The following is a 23,215-nucleotide window of genomic DNA, read 5'->3' as shown; positions in this document are numbered from 1 at the left end:
GGGGGAGGTCATATGCATGTGGTGGTTTATTGAAGAGCATACGTTAGAGGAAACAAATCTCACTCACTGTAAAATTTTCTTTATTAACATGTCTGATCGCTATTCTGTGCATTTGATTAAAATGCAGTCTGAGTCACCTCTGTCATGATTTTTCTTAGTCAGTTTTGCCTTAAGTTCAGTATTCCACAGGTAAGTTATTCCAATTGTTTACAAAATTACTCAATGCATTTAAGAATTCTGCCCCATTCTTGCTAAATTGTTATATCGTCAATATTAACCCATCATGGTTAACCCTTATGGTGCATTTGTGTCAAATAGTTGGGGTTTTACTTGCTTTGCTTTCATTACATTCCCATGGGTGGAATCGTTCATTAAGGTGAAAGGGTCTAAGTTAAAAACGTATTTTCAGAATTCCAAGAGAAGAAAACAGTCTAAGTGAAAATGGCTCTTTGAATAAATATGGAAATTGTTGAAATACAAAATTAAGTTACTTCTCTTACAGCCTTCCTGGCATCTCTGCCAGAGCAGCAACTCCCATCACAGGTACCATTAACAGAGAGAAGATGAAGAGAGGAGTTTAGAAAAACAGACCAAAATAATGGCATCTCCCAGTCAACAAGGGTTGTTCTAATTTTGTTAATCCTCCGGACCTAAATCTTTGCCTTAGGAGTCTTTCAAATGTGTAGCTGTGCTGTTTGAAAATATAAGAAGCCTGCATCTTGTTTTTCTATGGTTTGAGATTAAGTGCTTTACTTTAAGTGGCTGTATAATTCACTTACAGAATCAAACTATGGGGTATTTTTTTTAAGACTTTCAATTCACCTTTTAATCAGCAGTGCATTTAAACACAGACATTCTACCCACCACGAATGGATTCTTACTAAACAATGCATATGTCACTTCTTTGCTCTAACTTAGACCTGGACTAGGCCTACTTTGTAGCTAGTCTCTACTAAATGAGCTTGTCAGGATGATGTAATACCATGAAGTCTATAGCAGCTGAGTCACGCTAACAGTTTCCAAATTTAAGTTATAGATAATAAAACAGTGATCAGTTCTCAAACTGAGGGTGTCTAAATACATAATCTCACTTACGGAAGAGGCCATTTCATTCACTGAAGATCCATAAATAGCACTTAAATTATATACAGTATCACAGAAGTGGATGTTTATTCATCCCCCATAAATAAATTAATTTTCTTAAAAAAAGAGGGGGGAGGGGGACAAAAAAGGGAGACAAACTTATTTATATATAAAAGTAATGCGCTAATAAAACTAACTACAGTGCTATCATCATTCAGCATTTACTTTGGTCTGCTGCAGTAAAACACGTATTTCTTCAAAATGCTGCTTCTGCCAACACTGTCTTGTACTGTCTTCATTACAGACAGGGACACCTTTGCACTCTAACTGTAATTCAGTTTGAGTTGCCTGATCCTTGAAATTCAAAGCAACTGTTGCATAATATTCTGGAAGAAGAGAGAGTACAATATTCAGTAATATGTTTATTAATAAACTTGGTTTTAATACCTGATTAATAAAAGTTTGCTTTACTATACTACTAAATAAAATTCAATCTTTCATGAACTCACCTGTTGCATTTTGTACATAAATGTACTTATTGCTCTTGCAAGAACAAAGACAGCACAAACTCCTTCCCTCAGTGGGAATAACAGCAGGCATTATGTAAAAAGCAACAGAGGGTCCTGTGGCACCTTTAAGACTAACAGAAGTATTGGAGCATAAGCTTTCGTGGGTGAATGCCCACTTCATTAGACGCAAGTAATGGAAATTTCCAGAGGCAGGTATAAATCAGTCTGGAGATAACGAGGTTAGTTCAATCAGGGAGGGTGAGGTGCTCTGCTAGCAGTTGAGGTGTGAACACCAAGGGAGGAGAAACTGCTTCTGTAGTTGGATAGCCATTCACAGTCTTTGTTTAATCCTCAGTTTCTTTGATAGTGTATGACATCTCTCACTGTGGTCCGTGCAGTATGTAGATAGCAATGGATTTTTCACCTTCAGTCCATTTGGTATGATGTCCATCCGTTTGCATTTGGAAAGGAAGATGATATCTGTCTGTATTTGTGCAAGTTTCTTCATGAGGTTGATAGATTTCCATTCCATACGGCTAAATGCAGTGCCTTGCATATTGAACTAACCTTGTTATCTCCAGACTGATTTATACCTGCCTCTGGAAATTTCCATTACTTGTGTCTGATGAAGTGGGCATTCACCCACGAAAGCTTATGCTCCAGTACTTCTGTTAGTCTTAAAGGTGCCACAGGACTCTCTATTGCTTTTTACAGATTCAGTCTAACACGGCTACCCCTCTGATAGCAGGCATTATATTTGTGCTTTCTCAAACTTTAGCTCCAATTTAAACTGGGATTAGGCCCCTATGAAAATCCTGCCCGTAAGTACTATGGGGTTAGAGAAAAGACATACCATGAGGCCAGTTCCTGCATCTCCATTTCATGACAATCCTTTGGCTGGGTAACTGTAAGACAGATACAGATGTACAAAAATCATGACAAAACTAATACTCCCCCCTGCCTTTTTTCAAGAATTTCATCTGAGGGCCTGCCACATCTCATTCCAAGAGAATCCGAGCTGACACTGGCCAAGAATTTTCCAATGTGAAAGCTTTTTCCATCATAAAACAGGGTTTTGTCAAATTAATTTTTTTTCTATAATAAAGCTGGTTTGGTAAAAGTTTGTTTTCCAAAATTCTGAAACAAAATTTTGGGGCCTTCTCCCTTCAATTTCTGACTTTTCCACCTGGCAAAAGTTGGACAAACAGTAAATGTGAGGGAAAACACTTACTTGAAAATCCCAGCTCTAATCATGACACTCATAACTGGGCACACACTTCCCTACTTTCTCCTAGCAATGGACAAAGGTCATTTGTTCATGCTTATAGCTACAGCTCTAATCAGCAGCCATTGATAACATGGACCTTAGCATGGGTGACTGGGATTACTGCAGTGGTTCTGTATTTTCCTCTGAGAAATCGCAAAAAAAAAGTGGAGCGTAACTGATCACCCACCTCTATAGTACTCTACTCTGCCACCCATCTTACTCAATATACATTTGAGGCCACTGGAAGAGATAGTGATGAGATGGTTTGGGCTGTGGTACCACGTGTAAGATGAGACACAGCTCTAGAGCTCCTTTCCATCAGTTCTAGATTGTGTGGCGTCTCAGCATTCTCGGCAACTGGCTCAGAACTGAAAGCAACCTAGCAGAGGCTTAATCCAGAAGACACATGTGACAGCAGTTGGTTTAGAGTAGTGGTGCATTCTCCCATTCAGGGAGTTTGCCCATCCTTCAAGGAGGTTTACAAATAGGGGTATTTTTTTATTCACAACTTCCCCTAGGGTCCAGGTAGGTTCAGTTCCATTTGTGCTTAACATAACCACTGTAACTATGTCTCTACGATGTGGAACTTGCCAGTTATTTGATTGTTGACTGGGGATACTGCCTAAAGAGTTTCTTTAGTTGTTACAGCCATAAATCTGTGGAGTGTCTTTTTATAGCTAGTTGCTGGCACTATCAAATGAATTATTTCATCTGATGAAGTGGGCTCTAGCCCATGAAAGCTTATGCCCAAATAAATTTGTTAGTCTCTAAGGTGCCACAAGGACTCCTCGTTTTTATTTCATCAGTGCGTTCCCAAGTTTCAACATCTTTATTATAACTGGAGCCACTGCGCACTCAGTCCCATTTGGGGGAAAGGGGATCTCGAGCTTTAGGAAAACTTAGGCATGCGTAAAAGATGAAATACCTAGAACTAAATCCTCTAAAATCTGCAGTAATTTTAATTCCAAAAATTGTTTACTAGCTTTAACAACTCAGGATTTGATTTAAGTAATTAAGGGATTAGCAGCTAGAATTGACACACAGCTGAATGGTAAATTAAGGGGCTTCAAGACAACTTTTTAAAAGTATCAGGACAGAGCATTTTCCCTAGGTCGTTTTTCGTTTAAGAAACAACTTTTGACATTATTCAGAGTGGTTGATACCACTGATCTCTGATAAGAGAAGAAGTGTCACTGGGACATGCTCCCTAATCAAAGCCTCGATTGTCCCAGGCTGATTTACAGAGGAGGCTCCATCTGTGTGCAGATCTACTTATTCCATGTAAAAGAAGGATGCCAGTTTCTTCCCCAACACTGTATAGATGCCCATACTTTGGTATTCATGTAGGAGGAGTCTCCACAGGTTTCAGTGGTTGGGGCAAGAGGAAGGTGGAGCAGAGCTCTCCATGGCACTACTCTTTGCTCTACGCTTAGTTTTGTGTGGAAATACAGGTCTACACTATATTACCTTCCTCAGCGTCCCCTCTATGTAGCTGTAGGGGAGCATAACCAGGGACAGTGTAGCTTCTGTCTCTGAACAGAATGCGATCTGCTTCTCCAGAGATCCACATGTTCGGTAAGTGGTACTACTTCCAATCTGTAACCTCAATCCCAAGCTCTCTATTAAAAAAAGACAGTGGTAGAAAAACTCTGCAAGGCAACCACACACAGTTTTCCTCATCCCATGGTTCCAAGTGAGGGTTTTCCCATATGATAGATAATCTGGGCCAGAAAAGGAGAAAGTCAGGAATCTTCTACATGGTCATATTTTGTTTTTTATTAACTAAATCTGCATTAGAGAAACTAAAGCAAGGTTACATTTTACTCAGTATTCTCCCCTGTGGCGTAGCAATTTAAGAACCTTGTGGGCCCAAACATCATCAGTGTGAGACTCCAAAAGGGCAGAACATGGCATCTGATTTTAAACTGTAAGGTTTCACTTACCAATTCTATATATTCACCAGTAATACAACCATCAAACATTTGAAATTTTCCTCCTCTTTTGGCTTCGATCACAGCACGACTTTTAGAAAATTTTTGCACCAACTAGGAAAACAAAAAGCAAACATGCATAGTGTAAGAATTTAATCAGCTATTCAATAACACAGAACTTCTATGATTTCTGGATAGCTTAGTGATCTATAACGCATCCTTCCAGGATACTGGGATGAACTAAAAGGGCTACTGGAGACTCCTAATGCCAAGGGTTCTGTGATGAATGCATGGCTCTCTGAAAGCAATTTTATATGCTTGAACTTTAAAAAGTGCTCCAGTCAATTCAAGACATCATTGATTTCACTAAGAAAAATCATAATATGATTAAGTTACGAAGTGCTGAGAAACATGTTTGGTAGGTAAAAGGAGCAATTAATGAGGGTATGTGGAAGGGGCCATTAGGTAAAACAGAGGTAGAGAGTTCAAAGCAAGTGAAGTGAAGTGGCTGCAGCTATATTTGGATTAGGAAACAGGCAGACTGATCTTCCTTCTGCCCTGATGAGATGGAAGCAGCAGTCTAGACACATGGAGCAGGATTAGTCGGAAAGTCATGAGATGTTATATTCTCTATCCCATATCAGAAGACTGACATTAATCCCTGATCCTCCTGAGAATTACAATTTTTGGAAGTATTAGCATTCCAGTCTAAAATCTTCTGATATATTCTAGGGCTTCTTAGGAGGACACCGATGCATCCTAAACTTGCTATTTGAGTGCTTCTCCACAGTAAACCTTGCAAGAGAGGTAGATGTAATCATATCCATACACATACTAGCTAATGGAATCCATCTGGAAAATGGGGATAAGAATGCTTAACATTTGTAAAGCACTTTGAGATCTTTGGATTACAAGTGCTTACATAAAGGATTAAGTATTTTTTATTACTGAGAATTTATTATTACTGTGAGCTGGGTGCAAAGGAGACAGAGCTGCATTTCACTTGCATACTAATAACATGCAGCATAAGACTTCCCAATCTCTATTAGTGGAGCTGTTGTGGGTGGATAAACAATGGCCCAGCACCACCTTCCAGGGATGCTCAGAAAGAAAAGAACAAGACTACCAAAGGGCCAGTCTGTCTACTTTGGAAAGATCTGAAAGTAAGTTATCAATTCCTCACGGGCAATGGAATCAAAAGCCTGCTGACAGGACCAACAAAATTAGCAGACCATTCCTTTGGCCATTGCTAGTTGGCCAGCTTCACATCAATACACAGAGCTCAACGAAATAAACACAGTCAGATAAACTAAATACACCACTACCTCGATATAACGCGACCCGATATAACACGAATTCTGATATAACGTGGTAAAGCACAGCTCCAGGGGGGCGGGGCTGCGCACTCCGGTGGATCAAAGCAAATTCAATATAACGCGGTTTCACCTATAACGCAGAAGATTTTTTGGCTCCCGAGGACAGCGTTATATCGAGGTAGAGGTGTAGCTCCATTTTGCTCTCCACTTTACACACCATGATAGTTCTTTACCTTCAAAGGTAACAACAGCACTGATGAAGCAAATGGTGCTAGAACCATTGTAGCGAGGGGGCATGGTCTCCCTCCCTGACAGACGGGGGGAGACCTGCAACCAGGACACCTACAACCGCCCCACGGGAAGCAGAGGGGCGGGACAGGAACCAGAAATATAAAAGGCAGGCCCTCCAGCTCAGTTGGAGAAGAGCTGCCAGAGGAGCAGGACGTCTCTCCCCCTACTGCTGGAGCTCAGACCCAATGGAGGCCGCTACAGCGCCGGAGGCACTGAGGAGCTGTTGGGGCTGCCACTAGCCGTTTACCCCAGCGAGACAAACGAGGACCCAGGTACACCCTGAATGGGAGTGTAGGAAGGAGCCCAGGGAAGCCGAATAGGGTTTGGCTCTGTTACTTACTATAAGCCAGCCAGCGTGTTGCAGCCAGATTTCCCTGCTGACCCAGTGGCAGACCACTCCGCCACTGTTAAGGCCCTTGGCTGGGACGCAGTGGAGTCGGGTGGGCCGGCATCCCCCTGCCACTCCACCCCTGGGGTGGCAGCTTCCCCACCTCTAGGCCAAGAGGCCTGCGTCGGTCTGTTGCCCACCCGAGCTAGGATGCCCGACGGTTTTGCTGTCAGCCCCGCCAAAGAGCTGATCCCCCTAGACTGCTATGTTGCTCTGCCGGACTGCAGGCCAGAGCCCTTATTTGTTGGCTGCCCCACCTTGGCTGAGGACCCGGCTCACAGACTCAATTGCTGCCCGGCCTGGACTGCAGGCTTGGGCCTATTAACTGTCTGCTAATTTCCCCCTGAACTGAGTCACTCCAGAAGCATTGTAGTGAGGGGCGGGGTCTCCCTTCCTGACAGACGGGAAGAGACTCAAGACCACCTTACACCCTACATTGTGGTACTATAGCTGAAGTTACTAGAAATAAGTAGCTGATGGTATTTCAGTCCCTGTTTGACTAGATTTCCCACTCTTACTGTACAAGCGGGAGTGTGTTAGTTGCACTGGGCACTATGAAAGTTAAATATAATTAGGGCCCTACCAAATTCAAGGTCCATTTTGATCAATTTCACGGTCATAGGATTTTAAAAATCATAAATTTCATGATTTCAGCTATTTAAATCTGAAATTTCACCGTGCTGTAATTGTAGGGGTCCTGACCCAAAAAGGAGTTGCTGGGGGGAGGTGGGGGTTCGCAAAATTATTGGGGGGGGGGGAATGTTGCAGTACTGCTACCCTTACTTCTGCTGGCAGCGGCGCTGCCTTCAGTGCTGGGCAGTTGGAAAGCAGTGGCTGCTGGCCGGGATTCCAGCTTTGAAGGCAGAGCTGCTGCCTGCAGAGCTGGGCCCTCAGTCAGCAGCCGCCACTCTCTGGCCACCCAGTTCTGAAGGCAGCAGCGCAGAAGTAAGGGTGGCATGGTATGGTATTGTCACCCTTACATCTGTGCTGCTGCTGGCCGGGTGCTACATTCAGAGCTGGGCACCTGGCCAACAGCTGCCACTCTCTGGCCACCCAGCTCTGAAGGCAATGCAGAAGTAAGGGTGGCAATACCACCCCCACCCCACAACTCCCTTTTGGGTCAGGACCCTCAATTTGAGAAACGCTGGTCTCCCCTGTGAAATCTATACAGTATAGGATAAACGCACACAAAAGACCAGACTTCATGGGAAGAGACCAGATTTCACAGTCCATCACGTGTTTTTCATGGCCGTGAATTTGGTAAGGCCCTACATATAATATTTCTCATTACTGATTATAATTAAACTCTTCAAATAAAATAACTTTTCTCTTTACTGGAACACCAATCCCTTCAGTTACATCACTAAGAACACGTGCTCCTATCTTATACAAAGGCTTCTTACCTCCTTAGTTATGAAGATGCTATAAAGCTCCGCTACCGGAGAGTCAAACATCTCTTTCAGAAGTATCTTTACTGTTGGAATCTTGACACCAACTGTATCCAAAGAAATTGGTATAACAGAATCCTGTAAAGCAAACGCAGGATAAAGTGCCATTGTATATGAATAGCAAACACATATATATTCCACACCAAAACTCTTTACTAGAAAAACATTAAGTTTGCAAAGTCAACCACTCAAAAGTTAGGGAATGCCAGGTTTAAGGCTGTCCAGGCATTATTAAGCCTGCTCCCTTGTGCATATGCATTAATTACATGATAACATACTATTCTATATTAGGGTTAGATTAAGTGAGCACCACAGTCAAGCACTAGGAAAAACTGAGGCAACCCTAACATGCTTTTGGTGACAGGCAACAGAATGTGAAATGAATTAATTAGACCAGAGATCAGCAACCTTTGGCACGCGGCTCGCCAGGGTAAGCACCCTGGCAGGCCGGGCCAGTTTGTTTACCTGCCGCATCCGCAGGTTCGGCCGATCATGGCTCCCACTGGCTGCGATTTGCCGCTCCAGGCCAATCGGGGTGGCAGGAAGCGGCGGCCAGCACATCCCTCAGCCCGCGCCTTCCCGCAGCCCCCATTGGCCTGGAGCGGCGAACCACGGCCAGTGGGAGCCGCGATCGGCCAAACCTGCGGACACGGCAGGTAAACAAACCGGCCCAGCCCACCAGGGCGCTTACCCTGGCGAGCCGTGTGCCAAAGGTTGCCAATCTCTGAATTAGACTGAGGAAATGAGGGAAGCAGACAAATTTCAGCCTCTCCCTCTTGAAGCTGTCGTTGTTACTGACAGAACACTGGAAGTGAAGAACAGGGCACCTTTGATCTCCCTTTCACTGTCTGAAGATTCTGTGGCCCCGCAATGATTCTATTTCCACATTACCTGAGCACTACAGAGACTAGTCATAGCATTCATGTTGGTGAATTTACTGGCCTCCATCCCAAAGGTGATTTTAAAAGTGCATCAAACACTTACTGTTACAGATGAATGCTCCACATTACAGCACTATGTATATCTGCTGTTAGTCACAGGATAAATCTTAAGTTCTCTATTCCTCCTATGATGGCAGAGTTTGGGGCCAATAGCATCCATCTTTCCCAGTGAAACTTACATAGTAACTCTTAAAGCCAGCATACCTGCACATTATTCTCACTCAATTTTTTTTTAACCGCCAGTTCCGGACCAGCTGAAGTTTTGGTTGGTAGGATCATTCCCAGAGTAAACTCTGTAAATAGAGGAAGTAAAAAATATCATCTAACGTGAGGCCAACCTGTACACCCAACTACACCCCTTGGCCCCACTACAGCCAGGCCCTTCCCCCTCTGCTCAGAACCGTATTTATTTCAGTAAAGATCTGAAAATGAGAATAGCCTGATTTCCACTAAATTCAGGCTTTTTCAGTTTTTGATTTTTCATCAAAATCAATAGAGTTCTGTCCACTTATGCCTAGAACATTCCCTGAAATTTTGGAATTGATTCAGATACAGAGAAATGCCACTGAGTTAAGTGTACGGCCTTGCTTTGCTCAGCCAATTAATTTGTAAGATCTTTAGGGCAGGGACTGTATCTTCACATATGTTTGTATAGCACTTATGACAATATGGTTCTGGTCCTGATTAGTGCCCCCGGGCTTTACTGCAAAATAAACATTTTACAAAAAAAAAAAAAAACTTTGAATATCCTGACTTTGATTAAATTAAAACCTTAATGCAATATTATAATTAAAATGAAGGCATTGGGGTTTTGTTTTGTTCTTAAAGTAATATGAAAACAGTTTCTACCAGCTCAGATGAAAATGGATCAATCTATTCAAGCAGGGAGATTGCACAAAATGGGCCCATATAGTCACAGTGTGAAGAAATTATCTTAATGTACCTGTTTTAAGAACTTTCAGATAATCTCTGAGAGCCTCCCTGACTTTTGAAGTTCCTTCTGTTCTCATAAGATCCTTTAGCACATCTCCATCTCCTTTCTTTTTGCTTACACTTATCTACAAATAAACATACAAATCTAAGAGATGCTTTGCACAATTTGATTTTTGGGGAACAACAAGTGTTGGAAAATGCTATCTTTGGTTTATTCAGAGGACGGGTGCAGAATAGATATTTCAAGTGCAAACTTTCCCACTTTATCATGTCTTTAAGCTAAACCCGGATACTTTTTCTAAAGGAAACACAAGCAATTTTGTCTCAATAATAACTCAAGAACTAGCCAGAAGTTTAGATAGATTTCTCCCCCAGGAGTTCTTTAGAGACCACAATATCAACTATATCATTAGGCTAGCACCAAAGTAGAGGCCTTAAGATTAAAAAATGACAGATGGTGAAGCAAACACAGGGCTCAATTCTTTTCTCAAACACATGGCTCTGTATTGCCATGAACTGCATCTTTTAAAGTCAGATACTGTGCATGCTTAGTAGCTAACTTTGGAAGATATGTATTTACGTATCGGAGGACAGAAATGAGCCATTAATGTTTTTGGTTCTTGACATCTTTTGTCTTTAGAATACTAAAGACAAACTTGCTAAGTCATGTTGTTCTCCTATTATTCAGTTAACAGGAAATTTAATGGCAACTAAAGTTATTAATTTTATTTAAAAATTCCTGCCCTATACAGCTATGTTAGTATTTATTACCTACCTCTGTATCATCCACCTCATTTTCTTCTGACAGGTTAGGAATTTCAACAGATCCCTCATGTTTCTCACCAGATTCTTTCATTGTACCTGCATTAACAGAATGAATTCTTAAATTCTTAAAGAACTATATTTTCCATAGTAGAAGTTTTACCCTTATAAATGCTTTATGCAGAACTACTATATATTGCAGTTTAAAAATGGAAGGCCTGATCCTGCAAACACTTCTGAGAGAAGTGCTTGCTTCGCAAATAGTGCCATTGACCTCAATAAGGCAACTCATGGTAGTAATCACTACACTAGTAAGGCCTTGTCTACACTTGCGGTAGTGTGTAGGGTATATGTAGCTACACACCACAGTGAAAAGCAGGGAACGGTTCTGGCGGGGGGAGGCAGTGAAGAAAGATCAGAGCCTTTCCCCACTGCCTCCCACCAGCCACAGCCTTTCCTTGCTGCAGGGATGGGCTCCAGCAGCTCCCTGTGATGAGGAAAAGCTCCAGCAATGGGGAGCTGTTGAAGCCTTTTCCACTGCTTCCTCTTCCCTGCCAGAGTCTTTCCCCACTGTCAAAAACTTTCCCTATGGCAGGGAAAGGCTCCAGCAGCAGGGAGGCAGTGGGACACTACACCGCTAAAAATAGAAGTGGGAAGCACTGTGGAGTGTATAGAGAGCCGTGTAGGAGATAAGCCAGAACCTTAGGGTGTGTCTTTACTCTACTTGTCTAAGCAGTGCCTCGTCATCTACACTGCTATTTATCTGTTCTAGGCATGTGTGCAGTGCCTGTACGATACATGCCACCATAAATGAAGCCCTAGATCATGATCCTGGAACTTGTCACACCCAGAGAGACTGATGCACTTGAACAGAACCTCACTGAAGACAATGGGGCTCCACACAGGCATAGCAAGCAGTTCACATGAGTGCAAGAAGTTGCAGGATCAGGCCCTTAGTTCTGCTTTAATTTTTACAGTTCTAGGGGGTTGGACTAGATGACCATGGGGGGAGGGATAGCTCAGTGGTTTGAGCATTGGCCTGCTAAACCCAGGGTTGTGAGTTTAATCCTTGAGGGGGCCATTTAGGGATATGGGGCAAAAATCTAATTGGGGATTGGTCCTGCTTTGAGCAGCGGGTTGGACTAGATGATCTCCTGAGGTCCCTTCCAACCCTGATATTCTATGAACAGTTTTTGCTTCAGTAAAGATTCCTCCTCTTATTCTTAAAAAGTTTCTAGTTGTTCATTAAATTTATTCACCCAGCAGATCTGGTTTAAATGCTCTTCAAACTGTACTAGTGGCATTTCCATTCTGCCATAGCACCTATGTCACACCATTAAATGTTATTTAAACATGTACAACTCCCCAGCAGCAAAGATGTTCATCAATGCTCACAACAAAACCCTCTAATATAAACACCCTGAAATATCATTTACTGCATTTTTGCAGTAACACTCTGCAGGAACAGGCACTGCTGTAAAGGGGTGAATCAGCTGAAAGGCACAAAGTCACTCAGAAGTCCCATCTTCCAAATATCCAGATCCAACTGCCACTTAAAGGAAGTTTTTTCCATTGAGTTAACAACTTTATGCAAAGGATTGTGCTCTGAATGAGCACCAGACTCTCCATCGAAAGAAATGCCCATGCATGAATATATCCTGACTTGCTGCAGGTAAAGCTCACACTAAAGTAGGCAAAAAGACATTTATGTGCAGTTTCTGTTAATATCTGAAGGAAAAATGAGGGTTTTTTTTTACTTCTTAGTCAATCAGTGTGCCCAAAGAAAATGTGTGTTTAGACTTATTTTTTGAACAATGGGGCACATACCTGCAGGATGGCTTTTCTAGTCAAGCTTGCTGAATGGATAAGAGTTTAGGGAAGTGTTAGCAAACCCATGTAATCGTTGCAAAAAACAACAACAAAGATACAAATAAAACTAACTGGAAGGTCTAATTTATGACTAACAGTAATAGAGGCTTTTTAAACATTGAATTTTTATTTTTTTTAAACGGCTAATAATGCTGTACATATCAGTCACTTGGCCAGACAATACCTGTGCTGGTCAGCAAATGCTAATCTAAATATTCAATGGATAGAGCCACACTGCTCACTGGAGGTAATGCTTTTGCATGGTAAATACCACTTTGAGGTAGGCACATATTATTATTGCCATTTTATAGATGTGGCAACTAAGACACCGAAAGATACAATGGCTTGTCCAAAACCCAAAAGGTTCCAGTGTCAGAACTGTGATTAGTATTAATTAAGGCTGTTGATTAATTGCAGTTAACTCACGCGATTAACTCAAAAAATTAATTGTGATTAATCGCACTGTTAAACAATAGAATGCCGATTCAAATTTATTAAATATTTTGGATGCTTTTCCTCATTTTCAGTGCTCACTTTATATTCTTATTTTTAATTACAAATATTTGCACTGTAAAAATGATAAACAAAAGAAATAGTATTTTTCAATTCACCTCACACAAGTACTGTAGTGCAATCTCTTTATTGTGAAAGTGTAACTTACAAATGTAGATTTTTGTTTGTTTGTTTGTTTGTTACATAACTGCACTCAAAAACAAAACAATTAGAGCCTACGAGTGCACTCAGTCCTACTTTTTGTTCAGCCAATCGCTAAGACAAACAAGTTTGTTTACATTTACGGGAGATAATGCTGACTGCTTCTTATTTACAATGTCACCTGAAAGTGAGAACAGGCATCCACGTGGCACTTTTGTAGCCGGTGTTGTAAGGTATTTACGTGCCAGATATGCTAAACATACGTATGCCCCTTCATGCTTCGGCCACCATTGCAGAGGACATGCTTCCATGTTGATGATGCTCATTAAAACACTAATGCATTAATTTAATTTGTGACACAATTCTCCCCCAAGGAGTTCAATGTCTCCTGTTCTGTTTTACCTGCATTCTGCCATATATTTCACGTTATAGCAGTCTCGGATGATGACCCCCGCACATGTTCGTTTTAAAAACACTTTCACAGCAGATTTGACAAAACGCAAAAACGGTACCAATGTGAGATTTCTAAAAATAGCTATAGCACTCGACCCAAGGTTTAAGAATCTGAAGTGCCATCCAAAATCTGAGAGGGACGAGGTGTGGAGCATGCTTTCAGAAGTCTTAAAAGAGCAACAATCAGATGTGGAAACTACAGAACCCAAACCACCAAAAAAGAAGATCAACATTCTGTTGATGGCATGACTAAAATGATGAAAATGAACACGCATCAGTCCACTCTGCTTTGGATCATTATCGAGCAGGACCCATCATCAGCATGGACAATATCTTCTGGAATGGTGGTTGAAGCATGAAGGAACATATGAATCTTTTGCGCATCTGGCACGTAAATATCTTCCGATGCCGGCTACAACCGTGCCATGCGAACACCTGTTCTTACTTTCAGGTGACATTGTAAACAAGAAGCAGGCAGCATTATCTCCTGCAAATTGCAACCAAACTTGTTTGTCTGAGCAACTGGCTGAAGTAGGACTGAGTGGACTTGTAGCCGCTAAAGTTTTACATTGTTTTATTTTTGAATGCAGTTATTTTTTTGTACATAATTCTACATTTGTAAGTTCAACTTTCATGATAAAGAGATTGCACTACAGTACTTGTATTAGGTGAATTGAAAAATACTATTTCTTTTGTTTTTTACAGTGTAAATATTTGTAATAAAAGAATAAAGTGAGCACTGTACACGTATTCTCTGTTGTAACTGAAATCAATATATTTGAAAATGTAGAAAACATTCAAAAATATTTAAATAAATGGTATTCTATTATTAACAGTGTCATAACTATAAAGGGAAGGGTAACAGCTCTCCTGTGTACAGTACTATAAATCCCTCCTGGCCAGAGACTCCAAAATCCTTTGACCTGTAAAGGGTTAAGAAGCTCAGGTAACCTGGCTGACATTGGTCCTTTGGGTCAGGTAAGGGGACAAGATACTTTCAAATCTGGGGGGGGGGGAAGGCTTTTGTATGTGCTCTTTGTTTTGGGGGTTGTTCGCTCTTGGGACTAAGGGACCAGACATCAATCCAGGCTCTCCAAATCTTTCTGAACAAGTCTCTCATATTTCAAACTTGTAAGTAAACAGCCAGGCAAGGCGTGTTAGTTTATCTTTGTTTTCTCAACTTGTAAATGTACCTTTTGCTAGAGTGTTTATCTCTGTTTGCTGTACTTTGAACCTAAGGCTAGAGGGGGGTCCTCTGAGCTCTTTAAGTTTGATTACCCTGTAAAGCTATTTTCCATCCTGATTTTACAGAGATGATTTTTACCTTTTTCTTTAATTAAAAGCCTTCTTTTTAAGCACCTGATTGATTTTCCTTGTTTTTAGATCCAAGGGGGTTGGATCTGTATTCACCAGGGAATTGGTGAAGAGTCTCTCAAGGTTACGCAGGGAAGGGAATTAGCATCGAGAGTGGTGGCAGCGGACCAGATCTAAGCTGGTAGTTAAGCTTAGAAGTTTTCATGCAGGCCCCCACATCTGTACCCTAAAGTTCAGAGTGGGGAAGCAGCCTTGACAAACAGCGTGATCAATAGCGACTAATTTTTTATTGCGCGATTAATCGCGATTAATTTTTTTAATCGCTTGACAGCCCTAGTATTATTGAGTTTTGGTTCCCAGTCCCATTTTAGATCTACTGGACCACATTACATTTCGGACAAGGTTATTTCAATATTAGACAAATTAACATTGAAAGCACCTTGCTCAAAAGGACCGCAGGTGTACTGGATTCCAGGACAGTAAGTTCACAGGTAGTTTTTATAGAACATGTACAAAAACTACCACCATAATATAAAGCTCTTCATTAAAATACTTATGATACCATGGGGATACAAATAATAGTTTTAGAATTTAATAAAAAACCTGATGTTTTTAATTTAAATCAACTTATTTTATTTAAGTGGTGCTAGTTCTTCACTTTCTTCCCAGTCTATGCTGCTAAAGTGGATTTTGTGCATTTTTAAATCGGGCTTTCCTAATTGTTAGTGAATTTCAGATTTACATAGATTTTGATTCTGCTAAGAAATGTTCATTTTTAAAATAGTAGATTGAATGCAGAATATTATAGAAAAGGACTAGATGGGGGAAGAACTATTGCTTTAAGTTTGAGAATGTTCCATGCTGTCAAACCCAGAAGTTCTGATCTTATTTCTACTTCCAATTGGTCAGAGAACATGCGGGGGGGGGGGGGGAGTCCTAATACAGACCCAAACTCATGACCAATGGCTCTTAGAACTCTCAGTGAAATACTAGAATCTTCAAGCAAATACTCTTAAATACAGGTTCACAAAAGAATGCTGCAATGTATGGTAGAACACTGAATGCCTGTGAGATTAAGTGCTCTTATCACAGTGTAAGAATAGTTCATAATTGTTAATCGCTTCTGGTTTTCATCTCAGAAAGTTGTGGCAGGTAGGAAAAAACTATTTGGGAAACATTTGTAGCAAGACAATTATATTTTGTTCTTCACAATGTATAAAATTAAGCTACCCTAAATATATAGCATTTATAACTTTAGTTCTTTATAAGAACATAAGAATGGCCATGTACCGACATTAAAGCACTGCCGTGACAGTGCTTTAACGTCTCTGCCCCTTTTGCCCCCCCCCCCAGCCCCGCCCCTTCTGCCCGAGGCCCCACTCCTTCTGGGGGCCCAGAGCCAGGCCCCCGTACCAGTAAGTGTTTAATATTACTTTCACTCCTGCCAAAGATCCATCTAGCCCAGTATCCTGTCTTCTGACAGTGACCAATGCCAGGTGTGCCAGAGGGAATGAACAGAACGTAATCATCAAGTGATCCATTCCCTGTTGCCCATTCCCAGCTTCTGGCAAACAGAGGCTAGGGACACCATCCCTGCCCATCCTAGCTAATACCATTGATGGACCTATCCTCCATGAATTTATCTAGTTCTTTTTTTAACCTTGTTATAGTCTTGGCCTTCACAACATCCTCTGGCAAAGAGTTCCACAGGTTGACTGTGCGTTGTGTGAAGAAATACTTCCTTTAAATCTAAATTTACTTCCTATAAATCTAAAATTGCATTAACCTTTTTTCAAGGTAACCTGAGGCTTTGTAAAACTGACAAGTAATGTTTTATGTTTATTTTAAAAATATATCAGGTGATTTAATATTGATTAATTTAAATTGCCATGATTTAAAAAACTGCACCCTGCATGATGCTACTCCATGCCTCTCTCTACATTGTTTCATTTTAGTTACTTTCAACACCTATATTGCATGGATCTCACCAATTAAGAATGTTTTCTTAGCCCAGGGGTTTTCACAACAAATTTTTCTGGTGGCCTCAGAGTGCGGCCACCAACTCTTGCTGGTGGCGCTCTGACAATTTTTCCTAAAATACTTAATTAACTTTGGGGGGGGAAGCACATATACACATCCAAATCAGTATAATTTATTTATGTACAGGGGCGTTGTTGGTTTTTTTTTTTTTTTTTTTCAAACTCAATAATAAAAATAATCTAAAGTTGTCTCCATTCTTTACTGGACCTAAACAGAATAGAAACAAAAATAAGGTGCTTTGCATGTTCTTGTCTTGAATTTCCTGAGTGGCACTAGTGTGTTAGTGGGAGAGTAGGTCCTCCTTAAGTAGGTCCTCCTTAAGTGGGAGATAAAAGCAGTGTAAACATTGCATTTTATAGTGTCAGGTAGCCAAGCTGCAGGAAAACTGGACAGCAGGACTCGGCATGGCATGTGCACAGCACTGGAAGGAACTCCATGAAATATCTCATCAGCTAAATGGAGAGGGGAGGAAAAAAATGCAGACAGCCCACAGGAGTGGAAAGCAGGACTATTCAAGGCACTGAACCACAATCCCACTTTGGGGCAGGGAGCGTGAGAGGGAAATAGGCTGCATTCACTACTACTCCCATCTCTTGCAGTAGTGGTTGAAGTCTGGCTGAGAGCTAATTACCACATTTTGGGAATGAACACTCTACCCTTCAGCATTGCAATATCGGTGTACAGTTTCCCAAGTACACAGTTCACATCAGCCATCAGCCTTCTCTAGGATTTGTCCCTGAGAAGAAAAAATGTGGAGCACGTCTCACTGAAGACATATGGTTACACAACACTCATTGAAAAGAATGGTAGCATTTGCTAAAGAGAACTGATTACTTGATCAATTAAGCAGATTTAAACTGGCTAGTGTATCTCATAATTCACTTTTTTTTTTTTAAGTCTTGACATTATTCACACTCCTTTTTGCAATTTTCTTTACATACTGTATTACAAAGATGTCTATATTTTCTTTACACTTTTCCTGAAACAGTTCCTCCTTTCCTTGCTGCCACCATGAATTCATTAATTGAATACCTATCATTTGTATGCTCGATAATTTTAAACAATTCGAACAAGTCATAATAAAGCAGATCAGGATTGTCACAATGCAAATGCCTGCTTCTTGCAGAGTAAAATGAGTCATGTCCTAATTTATTCAAAAATATTGAATGGGAACATATCTGTTTTGCAGTAATAAAATTGAAGTATGGAAAAAAATTCAAGAAAAAAAGACCAGAGTTTCAAGATTATTTCAAAATAACCTATTTTAGGAGCTGAGACTCATTGATTTTGTTCCTCTCTGATTTCTTTGCCACTTCAATTCAGTTTATGAAAATATTACTGCTCCTCCAACCTAACAAAGAGTTTGCTTTCTAGAATAATCATTCCAGGAAACTTGTGCACACCACCACACACGGCCCCGATCCTGCAAGCAGGTTTGCATGGCCAGACCTATACACCCACACAGACCACCACTGACTCCAGGGGCCTCCATGTGGGTGCAGAGTCTGCCTAGAGCCTGTGTGGGCAAACTTTTTGGCCTGAGGGCCACATCTGGATATAGAAATTGTATGGCGGGCCATGAATGCTCACAAAATTGGGTTTGGGGTGTGGAAGGGGGTGAGGGCTCTGGCTGGGGGTGCAGGCTCTGGCGTAGGGCCAGAAATGAGGAGTTCAGGGTGCAGGAGGGGAGGGCTGGGGCAGCAGGGGTGCAGGCTCTGGGGATGAGGCGTTTGGAGTGCAGGAGGGTGCTCCGGGCTGAGACCGAGGTGTTCGGAGGGTATGAGGGGGATCAGGGCTGGGACAGGGGGTTGGGCCAGGGGGGTTGAGGGCTCCAGCTAGGGATGCAGGCTCTGGGGATGAGGGGTTTGGGGTGCAGGAGGGTGCTCCAGGCTGGGACCAAGTGGTTCGGAGGGCGGGGAGGGGGATCAGGGCTGGGGCAGGGTGTTGGAGCGCTGGGGGGTGGGTGGTGTCTCAGGGGTGCAGGCTCCGGGTGGCGCTTACCTCAAGCAGGTCCCGGAAGCAGCGGCATGTCCCCCCTCCGGCTCCTACGCGGAGGCATGGCCAGGTGGTTCTGCTGCGCGCTGCCCCGTCCACAAGCACCGCCCCGTCTGCAGGTGCCATTGGCTGTGGTGCCAATGGCAGCTGCAGGGGTGGCGCTTGGGGTGGGGACAGCGTGCAGAGCGGAGCCTCCTAGGTGCCTCTATGCACAGGAGCTGGAGGGGGGACATGTTGCTGCTTCTGGGAGCCACGCAGAGTGGCCCCCAACCCTGCTCCCCGGCTGGAGCGCCGGATCAGTGCAAGCCCCAGACCCCACTCCCCACTCTCCAGCGGGAGCTTGAGGGCCGGATTAAAACGGCTGACGGGCCAGATGCGTCCATAGTTTGCCCACCCCTGGCCTAGAGGGTCCTGTTCGGGTCTTAATGTGCAGACATGCTGTATTTACTAGTCACAGTTTTCAGTGCTAATATGGAAATGTGGTAAACAAACCTGAAGCAACTTTTCCAGAACAGGTGCCACAAACACCTTCAGGGATGATCTACAAATATTTGGTCCCACCTCAGTGTGGGAGGTGTACTAGATGGCATCGCGAGGTCCCTTCCAGCACAATGTTTCTATGACTATGAAGTTTTGAGCAGCAAAAGTGAGTCTTCTAAGAGAAAGAAATTACCCAGTATAATCATTCAATCATCAATCCGTATCTTTTGACCCAGAACAATCTCAAACCAAGATCTATTGACACAGTGCAGCCAAGAGGATCTGAGCACCATCATTGCCAGGAGGCGGTGGAGATGGATTGGGCATGTGCTTCGGATGGAAACTGATTCCATCACCAGAGTAGCAATAAGATGGACACCTGAAGGGAAACAAAAACGAGGCCGCCCGAAAACAACATGGCAAAGAGCTGTGGAAGCCGAGCTGAAAAACCAGGGGCACCATTGAAAGACTTGCTAGAAACAGACAGGAGTGGAGGAGCTTTGTCACTGCCCTAAATGCCAGAGGCGTAATAGGAATATGATGATGATCATGATCCTTCAATCATAGCTGTAAGAATTGATAGCACTTTAGCTGGGCTAGCAGCAGCGAGACTGACAGCAAGTGCTGAGAAGAATGTGAGAAATACACGCAAATATTAAGAAGATTATTGCCCTAATGCAGGGGTTCTCAATCTTTTTCTTTCTAACTCCTCCCCCCCCCCCAAGATGCTATAAAAACTCCACAGCCTGCTTGTTCCATACCTGTTTTTCTGCATATAAAAGCCAGGACAAGCGCTGGGGGTAACAAGCAGGACAACTGCCCCCAGGCCCCACAGGGGGTCCCATGAACCTAAGTTGCTCAGGCTTCAGCTTCAGCCCTGGGCTTCATCCCTATGCAGTGGTGCTTTGGTTTTCTGCCCTGGGACCCAGCAAGTCTCATACCAGCCCTGCTTGGCAGACCCCCTAAAACCTGCTCAGGGGGTCCTGGACCCCTGGTTGAGACCCACTGCCCTAATGCACTGCACAATTCAAAAAGGCTGCTGTTGCTGCCTCCATGAGTTTGCAGCCTACAGGGGATGCACATGACACTCCACCTTGTGCTGTATTTCTCTTTACAAGAGAACCAAGAAGAGTCATTTACCTTTCCAGCTAAGTTTTATGTTCCATTCGTAGAAGAAAATCAGTTTCCCTTTCCGGCTGTTGCAGGAGGCTTCGCCTTCCAATTGCTTCAGGTCGCTTATTTCACAGCTGCCCGCCTCATTGCCCACCACGATCCCCACCAGCAGCTGCTCCAGTTTGCTTTTTGACCAGCTGGTCGCGTCCCGCTCCGTCCTGCGGCAAAGGGCGGAGAGAGGGGGTGTGGCGCGCGCGAGCATCCCGGGCTGCGCCTGTTCCTGCGCCAGGCGCTGTCCTCAGCCCCGTGCCGCAGCCGGACCCGAGCCGCCCGGTGCAAGCCCCGCTGCTCCCCCTCGGGCTCCCGGGAGGCTCAACATGGAGCCGGCAGCAAACCCCGCGCTTCCCTGCACCCCGCACCCAGCGCCCACAGACTCGGCCCGGGCGCACCTAATGTCCGGACAGCCCCAGCCGCTGCAGGGATGGGGGAGAAGCTGCCGCGCAGGGGCAGGCAGCGCAGCGGGACCACGCCGGGCAGCCTCCGGCCCCACGCGGCCCCTTCCCCGCCCGCTCACCAGTGCCAGTTGTTCACGTTGGTGGCGTCCGCTCGCTCCTCCACGATCCAGCGCGGGTCCCCCTGGCCCCACTTGGCCATGGCGCTGCCGTCTGCCTCCCGCCGCCGCCGCCGCTACCCCTGCCCGGCCCCGCCTCCTCTCCGCCCGGCCTCTTCCGGCGCCGAGACCGAGCGAGAAGGTGCCAGAACCGTCCCCAGGGACTCAGAGCCGCCGCCGCCACCTGCTAGTCCCTGGCGGGCAGCCCAGGCGCCCTGAAACGCGGGGCCGTTACACGCCCCCCCCCCCCCCGCTGCAGGCGGCGCTGCCCCGGCTCTGGGTGTGTTTTGGCTATAGGGGGTGGGCGACATAGTGTTCGGCTGCTTTGGCAGTGGGTGGGCACCAGTGTGGTACGTGTGTAAGGTGTGCGGCCAGCGTGTGACAGGAACAGGCACCCAGGGGCGGCTCTAGCTTTTTTGTCGCCCCAAGCACGGCAGGCAGGCTGCCTTTGGCGGCGCGCCTGCGGGAGGTCCCCGGTCCCGCGGATTCGGCGGCATGCCTGCGGGAGGTCCCCGGTCCCGGGGATTCGGCGGCATGCCTGTGGGAGGTCCGCCGGTTCCGCGGCTTCGGTGTCCCTGCCGCTGAATTGCTGCCGAATCCGTGGGACCAGAGGACCTCCCACAGGCAAGCCGCCGAAGGCTGCCTGACTGCCGTCCTCGCAGGGACCGGCAGGGCGACCCTCACGGCTTGCCACCCCAGGCACGCGCTTAGAGCGCTGGTGCCTGGAGCCGCCGCTGCAGGCACTGGCGCTAGAGGGGCTCTGAGCGGGGGGGAAAAACCTTACACAATCTGAATGGAAACCCCTGCGACAGCTCAGCCCCTCCTGAAGGGCAGGAAAACGTCGGAACGTTGCAGACTTCATGGATCTCTAGCGGGGTGGTCACCCGCAGGGGTTAAAGGGGCTGGCCCTGAAGGGGTTAAAACAATTCCAGGATGAGAAAAGGCTGGGCTGAGTGGGGAGGCAGCTGGGCTGCTAGCTAGGAGCTTAGGCAGACTTTCTCTCTAGCTGTGGAGAGAGAGATGGGCCTGGCTGCTTGAGAGCACAGCAGGATACCTAGGGTGCAGCAGGGCTGAGGAAAGGCCAGAGGAGCTGGGGAGCTCCAGGCCTGGAAAACCCCGAGGCTGCAGGCCTTGCTAAAGGCTGGAAAGGGTGCGGGGTTGCAGAGGTGCAGCCCAGGATAGGCAAAGGCAGCAGGTTCAAACCCTCCTTGCCGATGATGAGTGGATGATGAGGGCATACCCCCTTACAGAGGATAGACAGCAGTGCCCAGTTGCTCAGTGCAAGCGGACAGGGAGAGAGATACTGTGTACTACTGATTTTTCACACTTGCTATCTGGTCACCCAGTGAGCGGGGCTAGATGGTGACTGGCAGTAGCCACTGAGGCAAGGTTGGGATAGAGGGTTGGGGGTTCCCCTGGGTGGGGAGACCTGCCAGAGAGAGTGGGGGTACTGCCAGAGGGCAGCACGCAAGGTAAAGGGGAACCAGAGTCTGGGAGGGACACGGGCTTGAGGCACACGGGATACTGGCCGGTAGAGGGTGCTCCAAGACTGGAAAAGCTAATTCCCTGGATGGCCAGTGGGAGGTGCCGCACCAGTGAGTCACTGTGCCGCTACAGGATCCTTGTCCCTTCAGAGTGGATTCTGGGAATTAAGGGTGCTGAGGGATCACTGAGAAAGGGACCCTAGGCGTGCTCCAACTCTGCAGACACAAAACTCCCTCCCTCCTTACTGAGTTGCTCTGCTAGCTCTCCCTCCACATTTTTCCTGAAGGTCAACATGGTACGTTGACTTCTGTTCTCCCTACAGCTACATTTGAG

General features: G+C 44.8%; 1 protein-coding gene across 1 annotated transcript; it reads right to left on the bottom strand.

Moving 5' to 3' along the window:
• Positions 1-1,293: 1,293 nt before the first annotated feature.
• On the bottom strand, positions 1,294-21,441 carry LOC135876619 (activator of 90 kDa heat shock protein ATPase homolog 2-like). Its single transcript, XM_065401891.1, has 9 exons — positions 21,362-21,441; positions 20,815-21,005; positions 10,883-10,968; positions 10,118-10,232; positions 9,379-9,467; positions 8,189-8,311; positions 4,803-4,904; positions 2,446-2,497; positions 1,294-1,469 (listed from the first exon to the last, which is right to left on the bottom strand). The coding sequence occupies exons 1-9, from the start codon at positions 21,439-21,441 to the stop codon at positions 1,294-1,296; spliced, it is 1,014 nt and encodes a 337-aa protein (XP_065257963.1).
• Between the last annotated feature and the right edge of the window lie 1,774 nt (positions 21,442-23,215).

This window comes from Emys orbicularis, chromosome 3, assembly GCF_028017835.1.
Source record: "Emys orbicularis isolate rEmyOrb1 chromosome 3, rEmyOrb1.hap1, whole genome shotgun sequence".
In the NCBI taxonomy this organism is placed as follows: Eukaryota; Metazoa; Chordata; order Testudines; family Emydidae; genus Emys; species Emys orbicularis.
The sequence above is the reverse complement of the archived record's forward strand: the minus strand, read 5'-3'. Positions and strand labels throughout refer to the sequence as shown.

Bases quoted from the DNA above. Each gene is read 5' to 3' on its own strand.
- LOC135876619 (XM_065401891.1), bottom strand. From the start codon at position 21,441: ATGGCCAAGTGGGGCCAGGGGGACCCGCGCTGGATCGTGGAGGAGCGA. The intron at 9,468-10,117 runs GTACATTAAGAT...CTCTATTTACAG, and splicing joins TCTGAAAGTTCTTAAAACAG to AGTTTACTCTGGGAATGATC. The intron at 1,470-2,445 runs GTATGTCTTTTC...CTCTTCTTCCAG, and splicing joins ATGCAGGAACTGGCCTCATG to AATATTATGCAACAGTTGCT.